A 15,406-nucleotide genomic window follows, 5' to 3' on the forward strand; every position below is an offset into this window, starting at 1 on the left:
TGTAGTAGTTGGCGTATTAGTAGTAGTTGGTGTAGTTGTAGTAGTTGGTGTGGTAGTAGTAGTTGGTGTAGTAGTAGTAGTTGATGTGGTGGTAGAAATTGGTGTATTTGTAGTTATTGGTGTAGTTGTAGTGGTTGGCGTGGTAGTAGTAGTTGGTGTGGTAGTAGTTTGTGTTGTTGAAGTAGTTGGTGTAGTTGTAGTAGTTGGTGTAGTTCTCGTAGTTGGTGTGGTAGTAGTAGTTGGTGTAGTAGTAGTAGTTGGTGTAGTTGTAGTAGTTGGTGTAGAAGTAGTAGTTGGTGTGGTAGTAGTAGTTGGTGTAGTTGTAGTAGTTGGTGTAGAAGTAGTAGTTGGTGTGGTAGTAGTAGTTGGTGTAGTTGTAGTACTTGGTGTGGTAGTAGTAGTTGGTGTGGTAGTAGTACTTGGTGTGGTAGTAGTTGGTGTGGTAGAAGTAGTTGGTGTAGTTGTAGTACTTGGTGTGGTAGTAGTAGTTGGTGTAGTTGTAAAAGTTGGTGTGGTAGTAGTAGCTGGTGCAGTTGTAGTACTTGGTGTCGTAGTAGTAGTTGGTGTGGTAGTAGTAGTTGTGGTAGTTGGTGTGGTAGTAGTAGTTGGTGTGGTTGTAGTAGTTGGTGTGGTAGTAGTAGTTGGTGTAGTTGTAGTAGTTGGTGTAGTTGTAGTAGTTGGTGTCGTAGTAGTAGTTGGTGTAGTTGTAGTAGTTGGTGTGGTAGTAGTAGTTGGTGTGCTAGTAGTAGTTGGTGTAGTTGTAGTACTTGGTGTGGTAGTAGTAGTTGGTAAAGTTGTAGTAGTTGGTGTGGTAGTAGTAGTTGGTGTGGTAGTAGTACTTGGTGTGGTAGTAGGTTGTGTAGTAGTAGTAGTTGGTGTAGTTGTAGTAGTTGGTGTAGAAGTAGTAGTTAGTGTGGTAGTAGTAGTTGGTGTAGAAGTAGTAGTTGGTGTGGTAGTAGTAGTTGGTGTAGTTGTAGTACTTGGTGTGGTAGTAGTAGTTGGTGTGGTAGTTGTACTTGGTGTGGTAGTAGTTGGTGTGGTAGTAGTAGTAGGTGTGGTGGTAGTAGTTGGTGTATTTGTATTTGTTGGTGTAGTTGTAGTAGTTGGCGTGGTAGTAGTAGTTGGTGTGGTAGTAGTTTGTGTTGTTGAAGTAGTTGTTGTAGTTGTAGTAGTTGGTGTAGTTGTGGTTGTAGGTGTGGTAGTAGTTAGTGTAGTTGTAGTAGTTGGTGTGGTAGTAGTAGTTGGTGTGGTAGTAGTAGTTGGTGTGGTAGTAGTAGTTGGTGTAGTTGTAGTACTTGGTGTGGTAGTAGTAGTTGGTGTGGTAGTACTAGTTGGTGTAGTTGTAGTTGTTGGTGTAGAAGTAGTAGTTGGTGTGGTAGTAGTAGCTGGTGTAGTTGTAGTACTTGGTGTGGTAGTAGTAGTTGGTGTGGTAGTAGTAGTTGTGGTAGTTGGTGTGGTAGTAGTAGTTGGTGTAGTTGTAGTAGTTGGTGTTGTAGTAGTACTTGGTGTAGTTGTAGTAGTTGGTGTGGTAGTAGTAGTTGCTGTGGTAGTAGTAGTTGGTGTAGTTGTAGTACTTGGTGTGGTAGTAGTAGCTGGTGTAGTTGTAGTACTTGGTGTCGTAGTAGTAGTTGGTGTGGTAGTAGTAGTTGGTGTGGTAGTAGTAGTTGGTGTAGTTGTAGTAGTTGGTGTGGTAGTAGTAGTTGGTGTGGTAGTAGTAGTTTGTGTAGTTGTAGTAGTTGGTGTGGTAGTAGTAGTTGGTGTAGTTGTAGTTGTTGGTGTAGTTGTAGTTGTTGGTGTAGTAGTAGTAGTTGGTGTAGTAGTAGTAAATGGTGTAGTTGTAGTAGTTGGTGTGGTAGTAGTAGTTGGTGTGGTAGTAGTAGTTGGTGTAGTAGTAGTAGTTGGTGTGGTGGTAGAAGTTGGTGTATTTGTAGTTGTTGGTGTGGTAGTAGTAGTTGCTGTGGTAGTAGTAGTTGGTGTAGTTGTAGTACTTGGTGTGGTAGTAGTAGTTGGTGTAGTTGTAGTAGTTGGTGTGGTAGTAGTAGCTGGTGTAGTTGTAGTACTTGGTGTCGTAGTAGTAGTTGGTGTGGTAGTAGTAGTTGTGGTAGTTGGTGTGGTAGTAGTAGTTGGTGTAGTTGTAGTAGTTGGTGTGGTAGTAGTAGTTGGTGTGGTAGTAGTAGTTGGTGTAGTTGTAGTAGTTGGTGTAATAGTAGTAGTTGGTGTAGTTCTAGTAGTTGTAGTAGTTGGTGTAGTTGTAGTTGTTGATGTAGTTGTAGTAGTTGGCGTATTAGTAGTAGTTGGTGTAGTTGTAGTAGTTGGTGTGGTAGTAGTAGTTGGTGTAGTAGTAGTAGTTGATGTGGTGGTAGAAGTTGGTGTATTTGTAGTTATTGGTGTAGTTGTAGTGGTTGGCGTGGTAGTAGTAGTTGGTGTGGTAGTAGTTTGTGTTGTTGAAGTAGTTGGTGTAGTTGTAGTAGTTGGTGTAGTTCTCGTAGTTGGTGTGGTAGTAGTAGTTGGTGTAGTAGTAGTAGTTGGTGTAGTTGTAGTAGTTGGTGTAGAAGTAGTAGTTGGTGTGGTAGTAGTAGTTGGTGTAGTTGTAGTAGTTGGTGTAGAAGTAGTAGTTGGTGTGGTAGTAGTAGTTGGTGTAGTTGTAGTACTTGGTGTGGTAGTAGTAGTTGGTGTGGTAGTAGTACTTGGTGTGGTAGTAGTTGGTGTGGTAGAAGTAGTTGGTGTAGTTGTAGTACTTGGTGTGGTAGTAGTAGTTGGTGTAGTTGTAAAAGTTGGTGTGGTAGTAGTAGCTGGTGCAGTTGTAGTACTTGGTGTCGTAGTAGTAGTTGGTGTGGTAGTAGTAGTTGTGGTAGTTGGTGTGGTAGTAGTAGTTGGTGTGGTTGTAGTAGTTGGTGTGGTAGTAGTAGTTGGTGTAGTTGTAGTAGTTGGTGTAGTTGTAGTAGTTGGTGTAGTTGTAGTAGTTGGTGTCGTAGTAGTAGTTGGTGTGGTAGTAGTAGTTGGGGTGGTAGTAGTAGTTGGTGTAGTTGTAGTTGTTGGTGTAGTAGTAGTAGTTGGTGTAGTAGTAGTAAATGGTGTAGTTGTAGAAGTTGGTGTAGTTGGTGTAGTTGTAGTTGTTGGTGTAGTAGTAGTAGTTGTTGTAGTAGTAGTAAATAGTGTAGTTGTAGTAGTTGGTGTGGTAGTAGTAGTTGGTATGGTAGTAGTAGTTGGTGTAGTAGTAGTAGTTGGTGTGGTGGTAGAAGTTGGTGTAGTTGTAGTTGTTGGTGTGGTAGTAGTAGTTGCTGTGGTAGTAGTAGTTGGTGTAGTTGTAGTACTTGGTGTGGTAGTAGTAGTTGGTGTAGTTGTAGTAGTTGGTGTGGTAGTAGTAGTTGGTGTGGTAGTAGTAGTTGTGGTAGTTGGTGTGGTATTAATAGTTGGTGTAGTTGTAGTAGTTGGTGTGGTAGTAGTAGTTGGTGTGGTAGTAGTAGTTGCTGTAGTTGTAGTAGTTGGTGTGGTAGTAGTAGTTGGTGTAGTTGTAGTAGTTGTAATAGTTGGTGTAGTTGTAGTTGTTGGTGTAGTAGTAGTAGTTGGTGTAGTAGTAGTAGTTGGTGTAGTTGTAGTAGTTGGTGTGGTAGTAGTAGTTGGTGAGGTAGTAGTAGTTGGTGTAGTAGTAATAGTTGGTGTGGTGGTAGAAGTTGGTGTATTTGTAGTTATTGGTGTAGTTGTAGTGGTTGGCGTGGTAGTAGTAGTTGGTCTGGTAGTAGTTTGTGTTGTTGAAGTAGTTGGTGTAGTTGTAGTAGTTGGTGTAGTTGTCGTAGTTGGTGTGGTAGTAGTAGTTGGTGTAGTTGTAGTAGTTGGTGTGGTAGTAGTAGTTGGTGTAGTTGTAGTAGTTGGTGTGGTAGTAGTAGTTGGTGTGGTAGTAGTAGTTGGTGTAGTTGTAGTAATTGGTGTGGTAGTAGTAGTTTGTGTAGTTGTAGTAGTTTGTGTGGTAGTAGTAGTTGGTGTAGTTGTAGTAGTTTGTGTGGTAGTAGTAGTTGGTGTAGTTGTAGTACTTGGTGTGGTAGTAGTAGTTCGTGTAGTTGTAGTTGTTGGTGTAGTTGTCGTAGTTGGTGTGGTAGTAGTAGTTGGTGTAGTTGTAGTAGTTGGTGTGGTAGTAGTAGTTAGTGTAGTTGTAGTAGTTGGTGTGGTAGTAGTAGTTGGTGTGGTAGTAGTAGTTGGTGTGGTAGTAGTAGTTGGTGTAGTTGTAGTACTTGGTGTGGTAGTAGTAGTTGGTGTAGTTGTAGTAGTTTGTGTGGTAGTAGTAGTTGGTGTAGTTGTAGTAGTTTGTGTGGTAGTAGTAGTTGGTGTAGTTGTAGTACTTGGTGTGGTAGTAGTAGTTGGTGTAGTTGTAGTTGTTGGTGTAGTTGTAGTAGTTGGTGTGGTAGTAGTAGTTGGTGTGGTAGTAGTAGTTGTTGAAGTTGTAGTACTTGGTGTGGTAGTAGTAGTTGGTGTAGTTGTAGTACTTGGTTTGGTAGTAGTAGTTGGTGTGGTAGTACTAGTTGGTGTAGTTGTAGTAGTTGGTGTGGTAGTAGTACTTGGTGTGGTAGTAGTTGGTGTGGTAGTAGTAGTTGGTGTGGTAGTAGTAGTTGGTGTGGTAGTAGTAGTTGTGGTAGTTGGTGTGGTAGTAGTAGTTGTAGTAGTTGGTGTGGTATTAGTAGTTGGTGTGGTAGTAGTAGTTGGTGTAGTTGTAGTAGTTGGTGTTGTAGTACTACTTGGTGTAGTTGTAGTAGTTGTTGTAGTTGGTGTAGTTGTAGTTGTTGGTGTAGTAGTAGTAGTTGGTGTAGTAGTAGTAGTTGATGTAGAAGTAGTAGTTGGTGTGGTAGTGGTAGTTGGTGTAGTTGTAGTAGTTGGTGTGGTAGTAGTACTTGGTGTGGTAGTAGTTGGTGTGGTAGTAGTAGATGGTGTAGTAGTAGTAGTAGGTGTGGTGGTAGTAGTTGGTGTATTTGTAGTTGTTGGTGTAGTTGTAGTAGTTGACGTGGTAGTAGTAGTTGGTGTGGTAGAAGAAGTTGGTGTAGTTGTAGTAGTTGGTGTAGTTGTGATAGTAGTAGTTGGTGTAGTTGTAGTAGTTGGTGTGGTAGTAGTAGTTGGTGTGATAGTAGTAGTTGGTGTGGTAGTAGTAGTTGGTGTAGTTGTAGTACCTGGTGTGGTAGTAGTAGTTGGTGTAGTTGTAGTACTTGGTGTGGTAGTAGTAGTTGGTGTGGTAGTACTAGTTGGTTTAGTTGTAGTAGTTGGTGTAGAAGTAGTAGTTGGTGTGGTAGTAGTAGCTGGTGTAGTTGTAGTACTTGGTGTGGTAGTAGTAGTTGGTGTAGTTATAGTAGTTGGTGTGGTAGTAGTAGTTGGTGTGGTAGTAGTAGTTTGTGTAGTTGTAGTACTTGGTGTGGTAGTAGTAGTTGGTGTAGTTGTAGTACTTGGTGTTGTAGTAGTTGGTGTAGTTGTAGTAGTTTGTGTGGTAGTAGTAGTTGTAGTACTTGTAGTACTTGGTGTGGTAGTAGTAGTTGGTGTGGTAGTAGTAGTTGTTGTAGTTGTAGTACTTGGTGTGGTAGTAGTAGTTGGTGTAGTTGTAGGTGTAGTTGTAGTAGTTGGTGTGGTAGTAGTAGTTTGTGTGGTAGTAGTAGTTGGTGTAGTTGTAGTACTTGGTGTGGTAGTAGTAGTTGGTGTAGTTGTAGTAGTTGGTGTGGTAGTAGTAGCTGGTGTAGTTGTAGTACTTGGTGTCGTAGTAGTAGTTGGTGTGGTAGTAGTAGTTGTGGTAGTTGGTGTGGTAGTAGTAGTTGGTGTAGTTAAAGTAGTTGGTGTGGTAGTAGTAGTTGGTGTGGTAGTAGTAGTTGCTGTAGTTGTAGTAGTTGGTGTGGTAGTAGTATTTGGTGTAGTTGTAGTAGTTGTAATAGTTGTTGTAGTTGTAGTTGTTGGTGTAGTAGTAGTAGTTGGTGTAGTAGTAGTAGTTGGTGTAGTTGTAGTAAATGGTGTGGTAGTAGTAGTTGGTGTGGTAGTAGTAGTTGGTGTATTTGTAGTTATTGGTGTAGTTGTAGTGGTTGGCGTGGTAGTAGTAGTTGGTGTGGTAGTAGTTTGTGTTGTTGAAGTAGTTGGTGTAGTTGTAGTAGTTGATGTAGTTGTCGTAGTTGGTGTGGTAGTAGTAGTTGGTGTAGTTGTAGTAGTTGGTGTGGTAGTAGTAGTTGGTGTAGTTGTAGTAGTTGGTGTGGTAGTAGTAGTTGGTGTGGTAGTAGTAGTTGGTGTAATTGTAGTACTTGGTGTGGTAGTAGTAGTTGGTGTAGTTGTAGTAGTTTGTGTGGTAGTAGTAGTTGGTGTAGTTGTAGTAGTTTGTGTGGTAGTAGTAGTTGGTGTAGTTGTAGTACTTGGTGTGGTAGTAGTAGTTGGTGTAGTTGTAGTTGTTGGTGTAGTTGTAGAAGTTGGTTTAGTTGTAGTAGTTGGTGTGGTAGAAGTACTTGGTGTGGTAGTAATTGGTGTGGTAGTAGTAGTTGGTGTGGTAGTACTAGTTGGTGTGGTAGTAGTAGTTGGTGTAGTTGTAGTACTTGGTGTGGTAGTAGTAGTTGGTGTAGTTGTAGTACTTGGTGTGGTAGTAGTAGTTGGTATGGTAGTACTAGTTGGTTTAGTTGTAGTAGTTGGTGTAGAAGTAGTAGTTGGTGTGGTAGTAGTAGCTGGTGTAGTTGTAGTACTTGGTGTGGTAGTAGTAGTTGGTGTGGTAGTAGTAGTTGTGGTAGTTGGTGTGGTAGTAGTAGTTGGTGTAGTTGTAGTAGTTGATGTTGTAGTAGTACTTTGTGAAGTTGTAGTAGTTGGTGTGGTAGTAGTAGTTGCTGTGGTAGTAGTAGTTGGTGTAGTTGTAGTACTTGGTGTGGTAGTAGTAGTTGGTGTAGTTGTAGTAGTTGATGTTGTAGTAGTACTTTGTGAAGTTGTAGTAGTTGGTGTGGTAGTAGTAGTTGCTGTGGTAGTAGTAGTTGGTGTAGTTGTAGTACTTGGTGTGGTAGTAGTAGTTGGTGTAGTTGTAGTAGTTGGTGTGGTAGTAGTAGCTGGTGTAGTTGTAGTACTTGGTGTGGTAGTAGTAGTTGGTGTGGTAGTAGTAGTTGTGGTAGTTGGTGTAGTAGTAGTAGTTGGTGTAGTTGTAGTACTTAGTGTGGTAGTAGTAGTTGGTGTAGTTGTAGTAGTTGGTGTGGTAGTAGTAGTTGGTGTAGTTGTAGTAGTGGGTGTAGTTGGTGTAGTTGTAGTTGTTGGTTTAGTAGTAGTAGTTGGTGTAGTAGTAGTAGTTGTTGTAGTTGTACTAGTTGGTGTAGTTGTAGTAGTTGGTGTGGTAGTAGTAGTTGGTGTAGTTGTAGTAGTTGGTGTGGTAGTAGTACTTGGTGTGGTAGTAGTTGGTGTGGTAGTAGTAGTTGGTGTAGTTGTAGTAGTTGGTGTGGTAGTAGTACTTGGTGTGGTAGTAGTAGGTGTGGTGGTAGTAGTTGTTGTATTTGTTGTTGTTGGTGTAGTTGTAGTAGTTGGCGTGGTAGTAATAGTTGGTGTGGTAGTACTTTGTGTTGTTAAAGTAGTTGGTGTAGTTGTAGTAGTTGGTGTAGTTGTAGTAGTTTGTGTAGTTGTGGTAGTAGGTGTGGTAGTAGTAGTAGTTGGTGTAGTTGTAGTAGTTGGTGTGGTAGTAGTACTTGGTGTGGTAGTAGTAGTTGGTGTGGAAGTAGTAGTTGGTGTAGTTGTAGTACTTGGTGTGGTAGTAGTAGTTGGTGTAGTTGTAGTACTTGGTGTGGTAGTAGTAGTTGGTATGGTAGTACTAGTTGGTTTAGTTGTAGTAGTTGGTGTAGAAGTAGTAGTTGGTGTGGTAGTAGTAGCTGGTGTAGTTGTAGTACTTGGTGTGGTAGTAGTAGTTGGTGTGGTGGTAGAAGTTGGTGTAGTTGTAGTTGTTAGTGTAGTTGTAATAGTTGGTGTGGTAGTAGTAGTTGGTGTGGTAGTAGTACTTGGTGTATTAGTAGTAGTTGGTCTGGTAGTAGAAGTTGGTGTAGTTGTAGTTGTTGGTGTGGCAGTAGTAAATGGTGTGGTAGTAGTACTTGGTGTGGTAGTAGTAGTTGGTGTGGTAGTAGTAGTTGCTGTAGTTGTAGTAGTTTGTGTGGTAGTAGGAGTTGGTGAAGTTGTAGTAGTTTGTGTGGTAGTAGTAGTTGGTGTAGTTATAGTACTTGGTGTGGTAGTAGTAGTTAGTGTAGTTGAAGTAGTTGGTGTAGTTGTAGTAGTTGGTGTGGTAGTAGTAGTTGGTGTGGTAGTAGTAGTTGGTGTGGTAGTAGTAGTTGGTGTAGTGGTAGTAGTTGGTGTATTTGTAGTTGTTGGTGTAGTTGTAGTAGATGGCGTGGTAGTAGTAGTTGGTGTGGTAGTAGTAGTTGGTGTGGTAGTAGTTTGTGTTGTTGAAGTACTTGGTGTAGTTGTAGTAGTTGGTGTAGTTGTGGTTGTTGGTGTGGTAGTAATAGTTGGTGTAGTTGTGGTAGTTGGTGTGGTAGTAGTAGTTGGTGTGATAGTAGTAGTTGGTGTAGTTGTAGTACTTGGTGTGGTAGTAGTAGTTGGTGTGGTAGTAGTAGTTGTGGTAGTTGGTGTGGTAGTAGTAGTTGGTGTAGTTGTAGTAGTTGGTGTAGTAGTAGTAGTTGGTGTGGTAGTAGTTTGTGTTGTTAAAGTAGTTGGTGTAGTTGTAGTAGTTGGTGTAGTTGTGGTAGTAGGTGTGGTAGTAGTAGTAGTTGGTGTAGTTGTAGTAGTTGGTGTGGTAGTAGTAGTTGGTGTGGTAGTAGTAGTTGGTGTGGAAGTAGTAGTTGGTGTAGTTGTAGTACTTGGTGTGGTAGTAGTAGTTGGTGTAGTTGTAGTACTTGGTGTGGTAGTAGTAGTTGGTATGGTAGTACTAGTTGGTTTAGTTGTAGTAGTTGGTGTAGAAGTAGTAGTTGGTGTGGTAGTAGTAGCTGGTGTAGTTGTAGTACTTGGTGTGGTAGTAGTAGTTGGTGTGGTAGTAGTAGTTGTGGTAGTTGGTGTGGTAGTAGTAGTTGGTGTAGTTGTAGTAGTTGGTGTAGTAGTAGTAGCTGGTGTAGTTGTAGTACTTGGTGTGGTAGTAGTAGTTGGTGTGGTAGTAGTAGTTGTGGTAGTTGGTGTAGTAGTAGTATTTGGTGTAGTTGTAGTACTTGGTGTGGTAGTAGTAGTTGGTGTGGTAGTAGTAGTTGTGGTAGTTGGTGTGGTAGTAGTAGTTGGTGTAGTTGTAGTAGTTGGTGTGGTAGTAGTAGTTGGTGTGGTAGTAGTTTGTGTTGTTAAAGTAGTTGTTGTAGTTGTAGTAGTTGGTGTAGTTGTGGTAGTAGGTGTGGTAGTAGTAGTAGTTGGTGTAGTTGTAGTAGATGGTGTGGTAGTAGTAGTTGGTGTGGTAGTAGTAGTTGGTGTGGAAGCAGTAGTTGATGTAGTTGTAGTACTTGGTGTGGTAGTAGTAGTTGGTGTAGTTGTAGTACTTGGTGTGGTAGTAGTAGTTGGTATGATAGTACTAGTTGGTTTAGTTGTAGTAGTTGGTGTAGAAGTAGTAGTTGGTGTGGTAGTAGTAGCTGGTGTAGTTGTAGTACTTGGTGTGGTAGTAGTAGTTGGTGTTGTAGTAGTAGTTGTGGTAGTTGGTGTGGTAGTAGTAGTTGGTGTAGTTGTAGTAGTTGGTGTGGTAGTAGTAGCTGGTGTAGTTGTAGTACTTGGTGTGGTAGTAGTAGTTGGTGTGGTAGTAGTAAATGTGGTAGTTGGTGTAGTAGTAGTAGTTGGTGTAGTTGTAGTACTTAGTGTTGTAGTAGTAGTTGGTGTAGTTGTAGTAGTTGGTGTGGAAGTAGTAGTTGGTGTAGTTGTAGTAGTTGGTGTAGTTGGTGTAGTTGTAGTTGTTGGTGTATTTGTAGTTGTTGGTGTAGTTGTAGTAGTTGGCGTGGTAGTAGTAGTTGGTGTGGTAGTAGTTTGTGTTGTTGAAGTAGTTGGTGTAGTTGTAGTAGTTGGTGTAGTTGTCGTAGTTTGTGTGGTAGTAGTAGTTGGTGTAGTTGTAGTAGTTGGTGTGGTAGTAGTAGTTGGTGTAGTTAAAGTAGTTGGTGTGGTAGTAGTAGTTGGTGTGGTAGTAGTAGTTGGTGTAGTTGTAGTACTTGGTGTTGTAGTAGTTGGTGTAGTTGTAGTAGTTTGTGTGGTAGTAGTAGTTTGTGTAGTTGTAGTACTTGGTGTGGTAGTAGTAGTTGGTGTAGTTGTAGTTGTTGGTGTAGTTGTAGTAGTTGGTGTGGTAGTAGTAGTTGGTGTGGTAGTAGTACTTGGTGTAATAGTAGTAGTTGGTGTGGTAGTAGTACTTGGTGTAATTGTAGTAGTTGGTGTGGCAGTAGTAAATGGTGTTGTAGTAGTACTTGGTGTGGTAGTAGTAGTTGGTGTGGTAGTAGTAGTTGGTGTAGTTGTAGTAGTTTGTGTGGTAGTAGTAGTTTGTGTAGTTGTAGTACTTGGTGTGGTAGTAGTAGTTAGTGTAGTTGAGGTAGTTGGTGTAGTTGTAGTAGTTGGCGTGGTAGTAGTAGTTGGTGTGGTAGTAGTAGTTGGTGTGGTAGTAGTTTGTGTTGTTGAAGTGGATGGTGTAGTTGTAGTAGTTGGTGTAGTTGTGGTAGTTGGTGTGGTAGTAGTAGTTGGTGTAGTTGTGGTAGTTGGTGTGGTAGTAGTAGTTGTGGTAGTAGTAGTTGGTGTAGTTGAAGTAGTTGGTGTAGTTGTAGTAGTTGGTGTGGTAGAAGTAGTTGGTGTAGTTGTAGTAGCTTGTGTAGTAGTAGTTGGTGTGGTATTAGTAGTTGGTGTAGTTGTAGTAGTTGGTGTGGTAGTAGTAGTTGGTGTGGTAGTAGTAGTTGGTGTAGTATTAGTAGTTGGTGTGGTGGTAGAAGTTGGTGTAGTTGTAGTTGTTAGTGTAGTTGTATTAGTTGGTGTGGTAGTAGTAGTTGGTGTGGTAGTAGTACTTGGTGTATTAGTAGAAGTTGGTCTGGTAGTAGAAGTTGGTGTAGTTGTAGTTGTTGGTGTGGCAGTAGTAAATGGTGTGGTAGTAGTACTTGGTGTGGTAGTAGTAGTTGGTGTGGTAGTAGTAGTTGGTGTAGTTGTAGTAATTTGTGTGGTAGTAGGAGTTGGTGAAGTTGTAGTAGTTTGTGTGGTAGTAGTAGTTGGTGTATTACTTGGTGTGGTAGTAGTATTTAGTGTAGTTGAAGTAGTTGGTGTAGTTGTAGTAGTTGGTGTGGTAGTAGTAATTGGTGTGGTAGTAGTAGTTGGTGTGGTAGTAGTAGTTGGTGTAGTGGTAGTAGTTGGTGTATTTGTAGTTGTTGGTGTAGTTGTAGTAGATGGCGTGGTAGTAGTAGTTGGTGTGGTAGTAGTTTGTGTTGTTGAAGTACTTGGTGTAGTTGTAGTAGTTGGTGTAGTTGTGGTTGTTGGTGTGGTAGTAATAGTTGGTGTAGTTGTGGTAGTTGGTGTGGTGGTAGTAGTAGTTGGTGTGATAGTAGTAGTTGGTGTAGTTGTAGTACTTGGTGTGGTAGTAGTAGTTGGTGTGGTAGTAGTAGTTGGTGTAGTTGTAGTAGTTGGTGTGGTAGTAGTAGTTGGTGTGGTAGTAGTAGTTGGTGTAGTTGTAGTAGTTGGTGTGGTAGTAGTAGTTGGTGTAGTAGTTGGTGTAGTTGTAGTAGTTGGTGTAGTTGTAGTTGTTGATGTAGTAAAAGTTGGTGTGGTAGTAGTAGTTGGTGTGGTAGTAGTAGTTGGTGTAGTTGTAGTAGTTGGTGTGGTAGTAGTAGTTGGTGTAGTTGTAGTAGTTGGTGTAGTTGTAGTAGTTGGTGTAGTTGTAGTTGTTGGTGTAGTAGTAAAAGTTGGTGTGGTAGTAGTAGTTGGTGTAGTTGTAGTACTTGGTGTGGTAGTAGTAGTTGGTGTGGTAGTAGTAGCTGGTGTAGTTGTAGTACTTGGTGTGGTAGTAGTAGTTGTGGTAGTTGTAGTACTTTGTGTGGTAGTAGTAGTTGGTGTAGTTGTAGTAGTTGGTGTGGTAGTAGTAGCTGGTGTAGTTGTAGTACTTGGTGTGGTAGTAGTAGTTGGTGTGGTAGTAGTAGTTGTAGTAGTTGGTGTGGTAGTAGTAGTTGCTGTGGTAGTAGTAGTTGGTGTAGTTGTAGTACTTGGTGTGGTAGTAGTAGTTGGTGTAGTTGTAATAGTTGTTGTGGTAGTAGTAGCTGGTGTAGTTGTAATACTTGGTGTGGTAGTAGTAGTTGGTGTGGTAGTAGTAGTTGTGGTAGACGGTGTGGTAGTAGTAGTTGGTGTAGTTGTAGTAGCTGGTGTGGTAGTAGTAGTTGGTGTAGTTGTAGTACTTGGTGTGGTAGTAGTAGTTGGTGTAGTTGTAGTACTTGGTGTGGTAGTAGTAGTTGGTGTAGTTGTAGTAGTTGTTGTGGTAGTAGTAGCTGGTGTAGTTGTAATACTTGGTGTGGTAGTAGTAGTTGGTGTGGTAGTAGTAGTTGTGGTAGACGGTGTGGTAGTAGTAGTTGGTGTAGTTGTAGTAGTTGGTGTGGTAGTAGTAGTTGGTGTGGTAGTAGTAGTTGGTGTAGTTGTAGTAGTTGGTGTGGTAGTAGTAGTTGGTGTAGTGGTAGTAGTTGGTGTATTTGTAGTTGTTGGTGTAGTTGTAGTAGTTGGCGTGGTAGTAGTAGTTGGTGTGGTAGTAGTAGTTGGTGTGGTAGTAGTAGTTGGTGTGGTAGTAGTTTGTGTTGTTGAAGTAGTTGTTGTAGTTGTAGTAGATGGTGTGGTAGTAGTAGCTGGTGTGGTAGTAGTAGTTGGTGTAGTTGTAGTACTTGGTGTGGTAGTAGTAGTTGGTGTAGTTGTAGTACTTGGTGTTGTAGTAGTTGGTGTAGTTGTAGTAAATTGTGTGGTAGTAGTAGTTGATGTAGTTGTAGTACTTGGTGTGGTAGTAGTAGTTGGTGTAGTTGTAGTTGTTGGTGTAGTTGTAGTAGTTGGTGTGGCAGTAGTAAATGGCGTGGTAGTAGTACTTGGTGTGGTAGTAGTAGTTGGTGTGGTAGTAGTAGTTGGTGTAGATGTAGTAGTTTGTGTGGTAGTAGTAGTTGGTGAAGTTGTAGTAGTTTGTGTGGTAGTAGTAGTTGGTGTAGTTGTAGTACTTGGTGTGGTAGTAGTAGTTGGTGTGGTTGTAGTAGTTGGTGTAGTTGTAGTAGTTGGTGTAGTTGTAGTTGTTGGTGTAGTAGTAGTAGTTGGTTTGGTAGTAGTAGTTGGTGTAGTTGTAGTACTTGGTGTGGTAGTAGTAGTTGGTGTAGTTGTAGTACTTGGTATGTTAGTAGTTGTTAGTGTAGTTGTAGTAGTCTGTGTAGTTGTAGTAGTTGGTGTAGTTGTAGTAGTTGGTGTAGTTGTAGTAGTTGGTGTTGTAGTAGTACTTGGTGTGGTAGTAGTAGTTGGTGTAGTTGTAGTAGTTGGTGTAGTTGTAGTAGTTGGTGTAGTTGTAGTTGTTGTTGTAGTAGTAAAAGTTGGTGTGGTAGTAGTAGTTGGTGTAGTTGTAGTACTTGGTGTGGTAGTAGTAGTTGTTGTGGTAGTATTAGTTGGTGTAGTTGTAGTAGATGGTGTGGTAGTAGTAGTTGGTGTGGTAGTAGTAGTTGGTGTGGAAGCAGTAGTTGATGTAGTTGTAGTACTTGGTGTGGTAGTAGTAGTTGGTGTAGTTGTAGTACTTGGTGTGGTAGTAGTAGTTGGTATGATAGTACTAGTTGGTTTAGTTGTAGTAGTTGGTGTAGAAGTAGTAGTTGGTGTGGTAGTAGTAGCTGGTGTAGTTGTAGTACTTGGTGTGGTAGTAGTAGTTGGTGTTGTAGTAGTAGTTGTGGTAGTTGGTGTGGTAGTAGTAGTTGGTGTAGTTGTAGTAGTTGGTGTGGTAGTAGTAGCTGGTGTAGTTGTAGTACTTGGTGTGGTAGTAGTAGTTGGTGTGGTAGTAGTAAATGTGGTAGTTGGTGTAGTAGTAGTAGTTGGTGTAGTTGTAGTACTTAGTGTTGTAGTAGTAGTTGGTGTAGTTGTAGTAGTTGGTGTGGAAGTAGTAGTTGGTGTAGTTGTAGTAGTTGGTGTAGTTGGTGTAGTTGTAGTTGTTGGTGTATTTGTAGTTGTTGGTGTAGTTGTAGTAGTTGGCGTGGTAGTAGTAGTTGGTGTGGTAGTAGTTTGTGTTGTTGAAGTAGTTGGTGTAGTTGTAGTAGTTGGTGTAGTTGTCGTAGTTTGTGTGGTAGTAGTAGTTGGTGTAGTTGTAGTAGTTGGTGTGGTAGTAGTAGTTGGTGTAGTTAAAGTAGTTGGTGTGGTAGTAGTAGTTGGTGTGGTAGTAGTAGTTGGTGTAGTTGTAGTACTTGGTGTTGTAGTAGTTGGTGTAGTTGTAGTAGTTTGTGTGGTAGTAGTAGTTTGTGTAGTTGTAGTACTTGGTGTGGTAGTAGTAGTTGGTGTAGTTGTAGTTGTTGGTGTAGTTGTAGTAGTTGGTGTGGTAGTAGTAGTTGGTGTGGTAGTAGTACTTGGTGTAATAGTAGTAGTTGGTGTGGTAGTAGTACTTGGTGTAATTGTAGTAGTTGGTGTGGCAGTAGTAAATGGTGTTGTAGTAGTACTTGGTGTGGTAGTAGTAGTTGGTGTGGTAGTAGTAGTTGGTGTAGTTGTAGTAGTTTGTGTGGTAGTAGTAGTTTGTGTAGTTGTAGTACTTGGTGTGGTAGTAGTAGTTAGTGTAGTTGAGGTAGTTGGTGTAGTTGTAGTAGTTGGCGTGGTAGTAGTAGTTGGTGTGGTAGTAGTAGTTGGTGTGGTAGTAGTTTGTGTTGTTGAAGTGGATGGTGTAGTTGTAGTAGTTGGTGTAGTTGTGGTAGTTGGTGTGGTAGTAGTAGTTGGTGTAGTTGTGGTAGTTGGTGTGGTAGTAGTAGTTGTGGTAGTAGTAGTTGGTGTAGTTGAAGTAGTTGGTGTAGTTGTAGTAGTTGGTGTGGTAGAAGTAGTTGGTGTAGTTGTAGTAGCTTGTGTAGTAGTAGTTGGTGTGGTATTAGTAGTTGGTGTAGTTGTAGTAGTTGGTGTGGTAGTAGTAGTTGGTGTGGTAGTAGTAGTTGGTGTAGTATTAGTAGTTGGTGTGGTGGTAGAAGTTGGTGTAGTTGTAGTTGTTAGTGTAGTTGTATTAGTTGGTGTGGTAGTAGTAGTTGGTGTGGTAGTAGTACTTGGTGTATTAGTAGAAGTTGGTCTGGTAGTAGAAGTTGGTGTAGTTGTAGTTGTTGGTGTGGCAGTAGTAAATGGTGTGGTAGTAGTACTTGGTGTGGTAGTAGTAGTTGGTGTGGTAGTAGTAGTTGGTGTAGTTGTAGTAGTTTGTGTGGTAGTAGGAGTTGGTGAAGTTGTAGTAGTTTGTGTGGTAGTAGTAGTTGGTGTATTACTTGGTGTGGTAGTAGTA

At 41.1% G+C, this 15,406-nt stretch overlaps 1 protein-coding gene across 1 annotated transcript in view; it reads right to left on the reverse strand.

The window, feature by feature from the left end:
* Positions 1–15,171, reverse strand: part of LOC129923434 (mucin-2-like) — a gene marked incomplete at its 5' end in the record, with an annotated part of 24,763 nt that extends 9,592 nt beyond the window's left edge. The window contains 4 exons of the mRNA XM_056014338.1: positions 85–2,193; positions 2,794–5,006; positions 9,720–11,871; positions 13,606–15,171. Coding sequence (XP_055870313.1) covers positions 85–2,193; positions 2,794–5,006; positions 9,720–11,871; positions 13,606–15,171 — 8,040 coding nt within the window. The remainder of the gene's footprint in view (positions 1–84; positions 2,194–2,793; positions 5,007–9,719; positions 11,872–13,605) is intronic.
* Between the last annotated feature and the right edge of the window lie 235 nt (positions 15,172–15,406).

This window comes from Biomphalaria glabrata, chromosome 16 (assembly GCF_947242115.1).
Source record: "Biomphalaria glabrata chromosome 16, xgBioGlab47.1, whole genome shotgun sequence".
NCBI lineage: Eukaryota > Metazoa > Mollusca > Gastropoda > Planorbidae > Biomphalaria > Biomphalaria glabrata.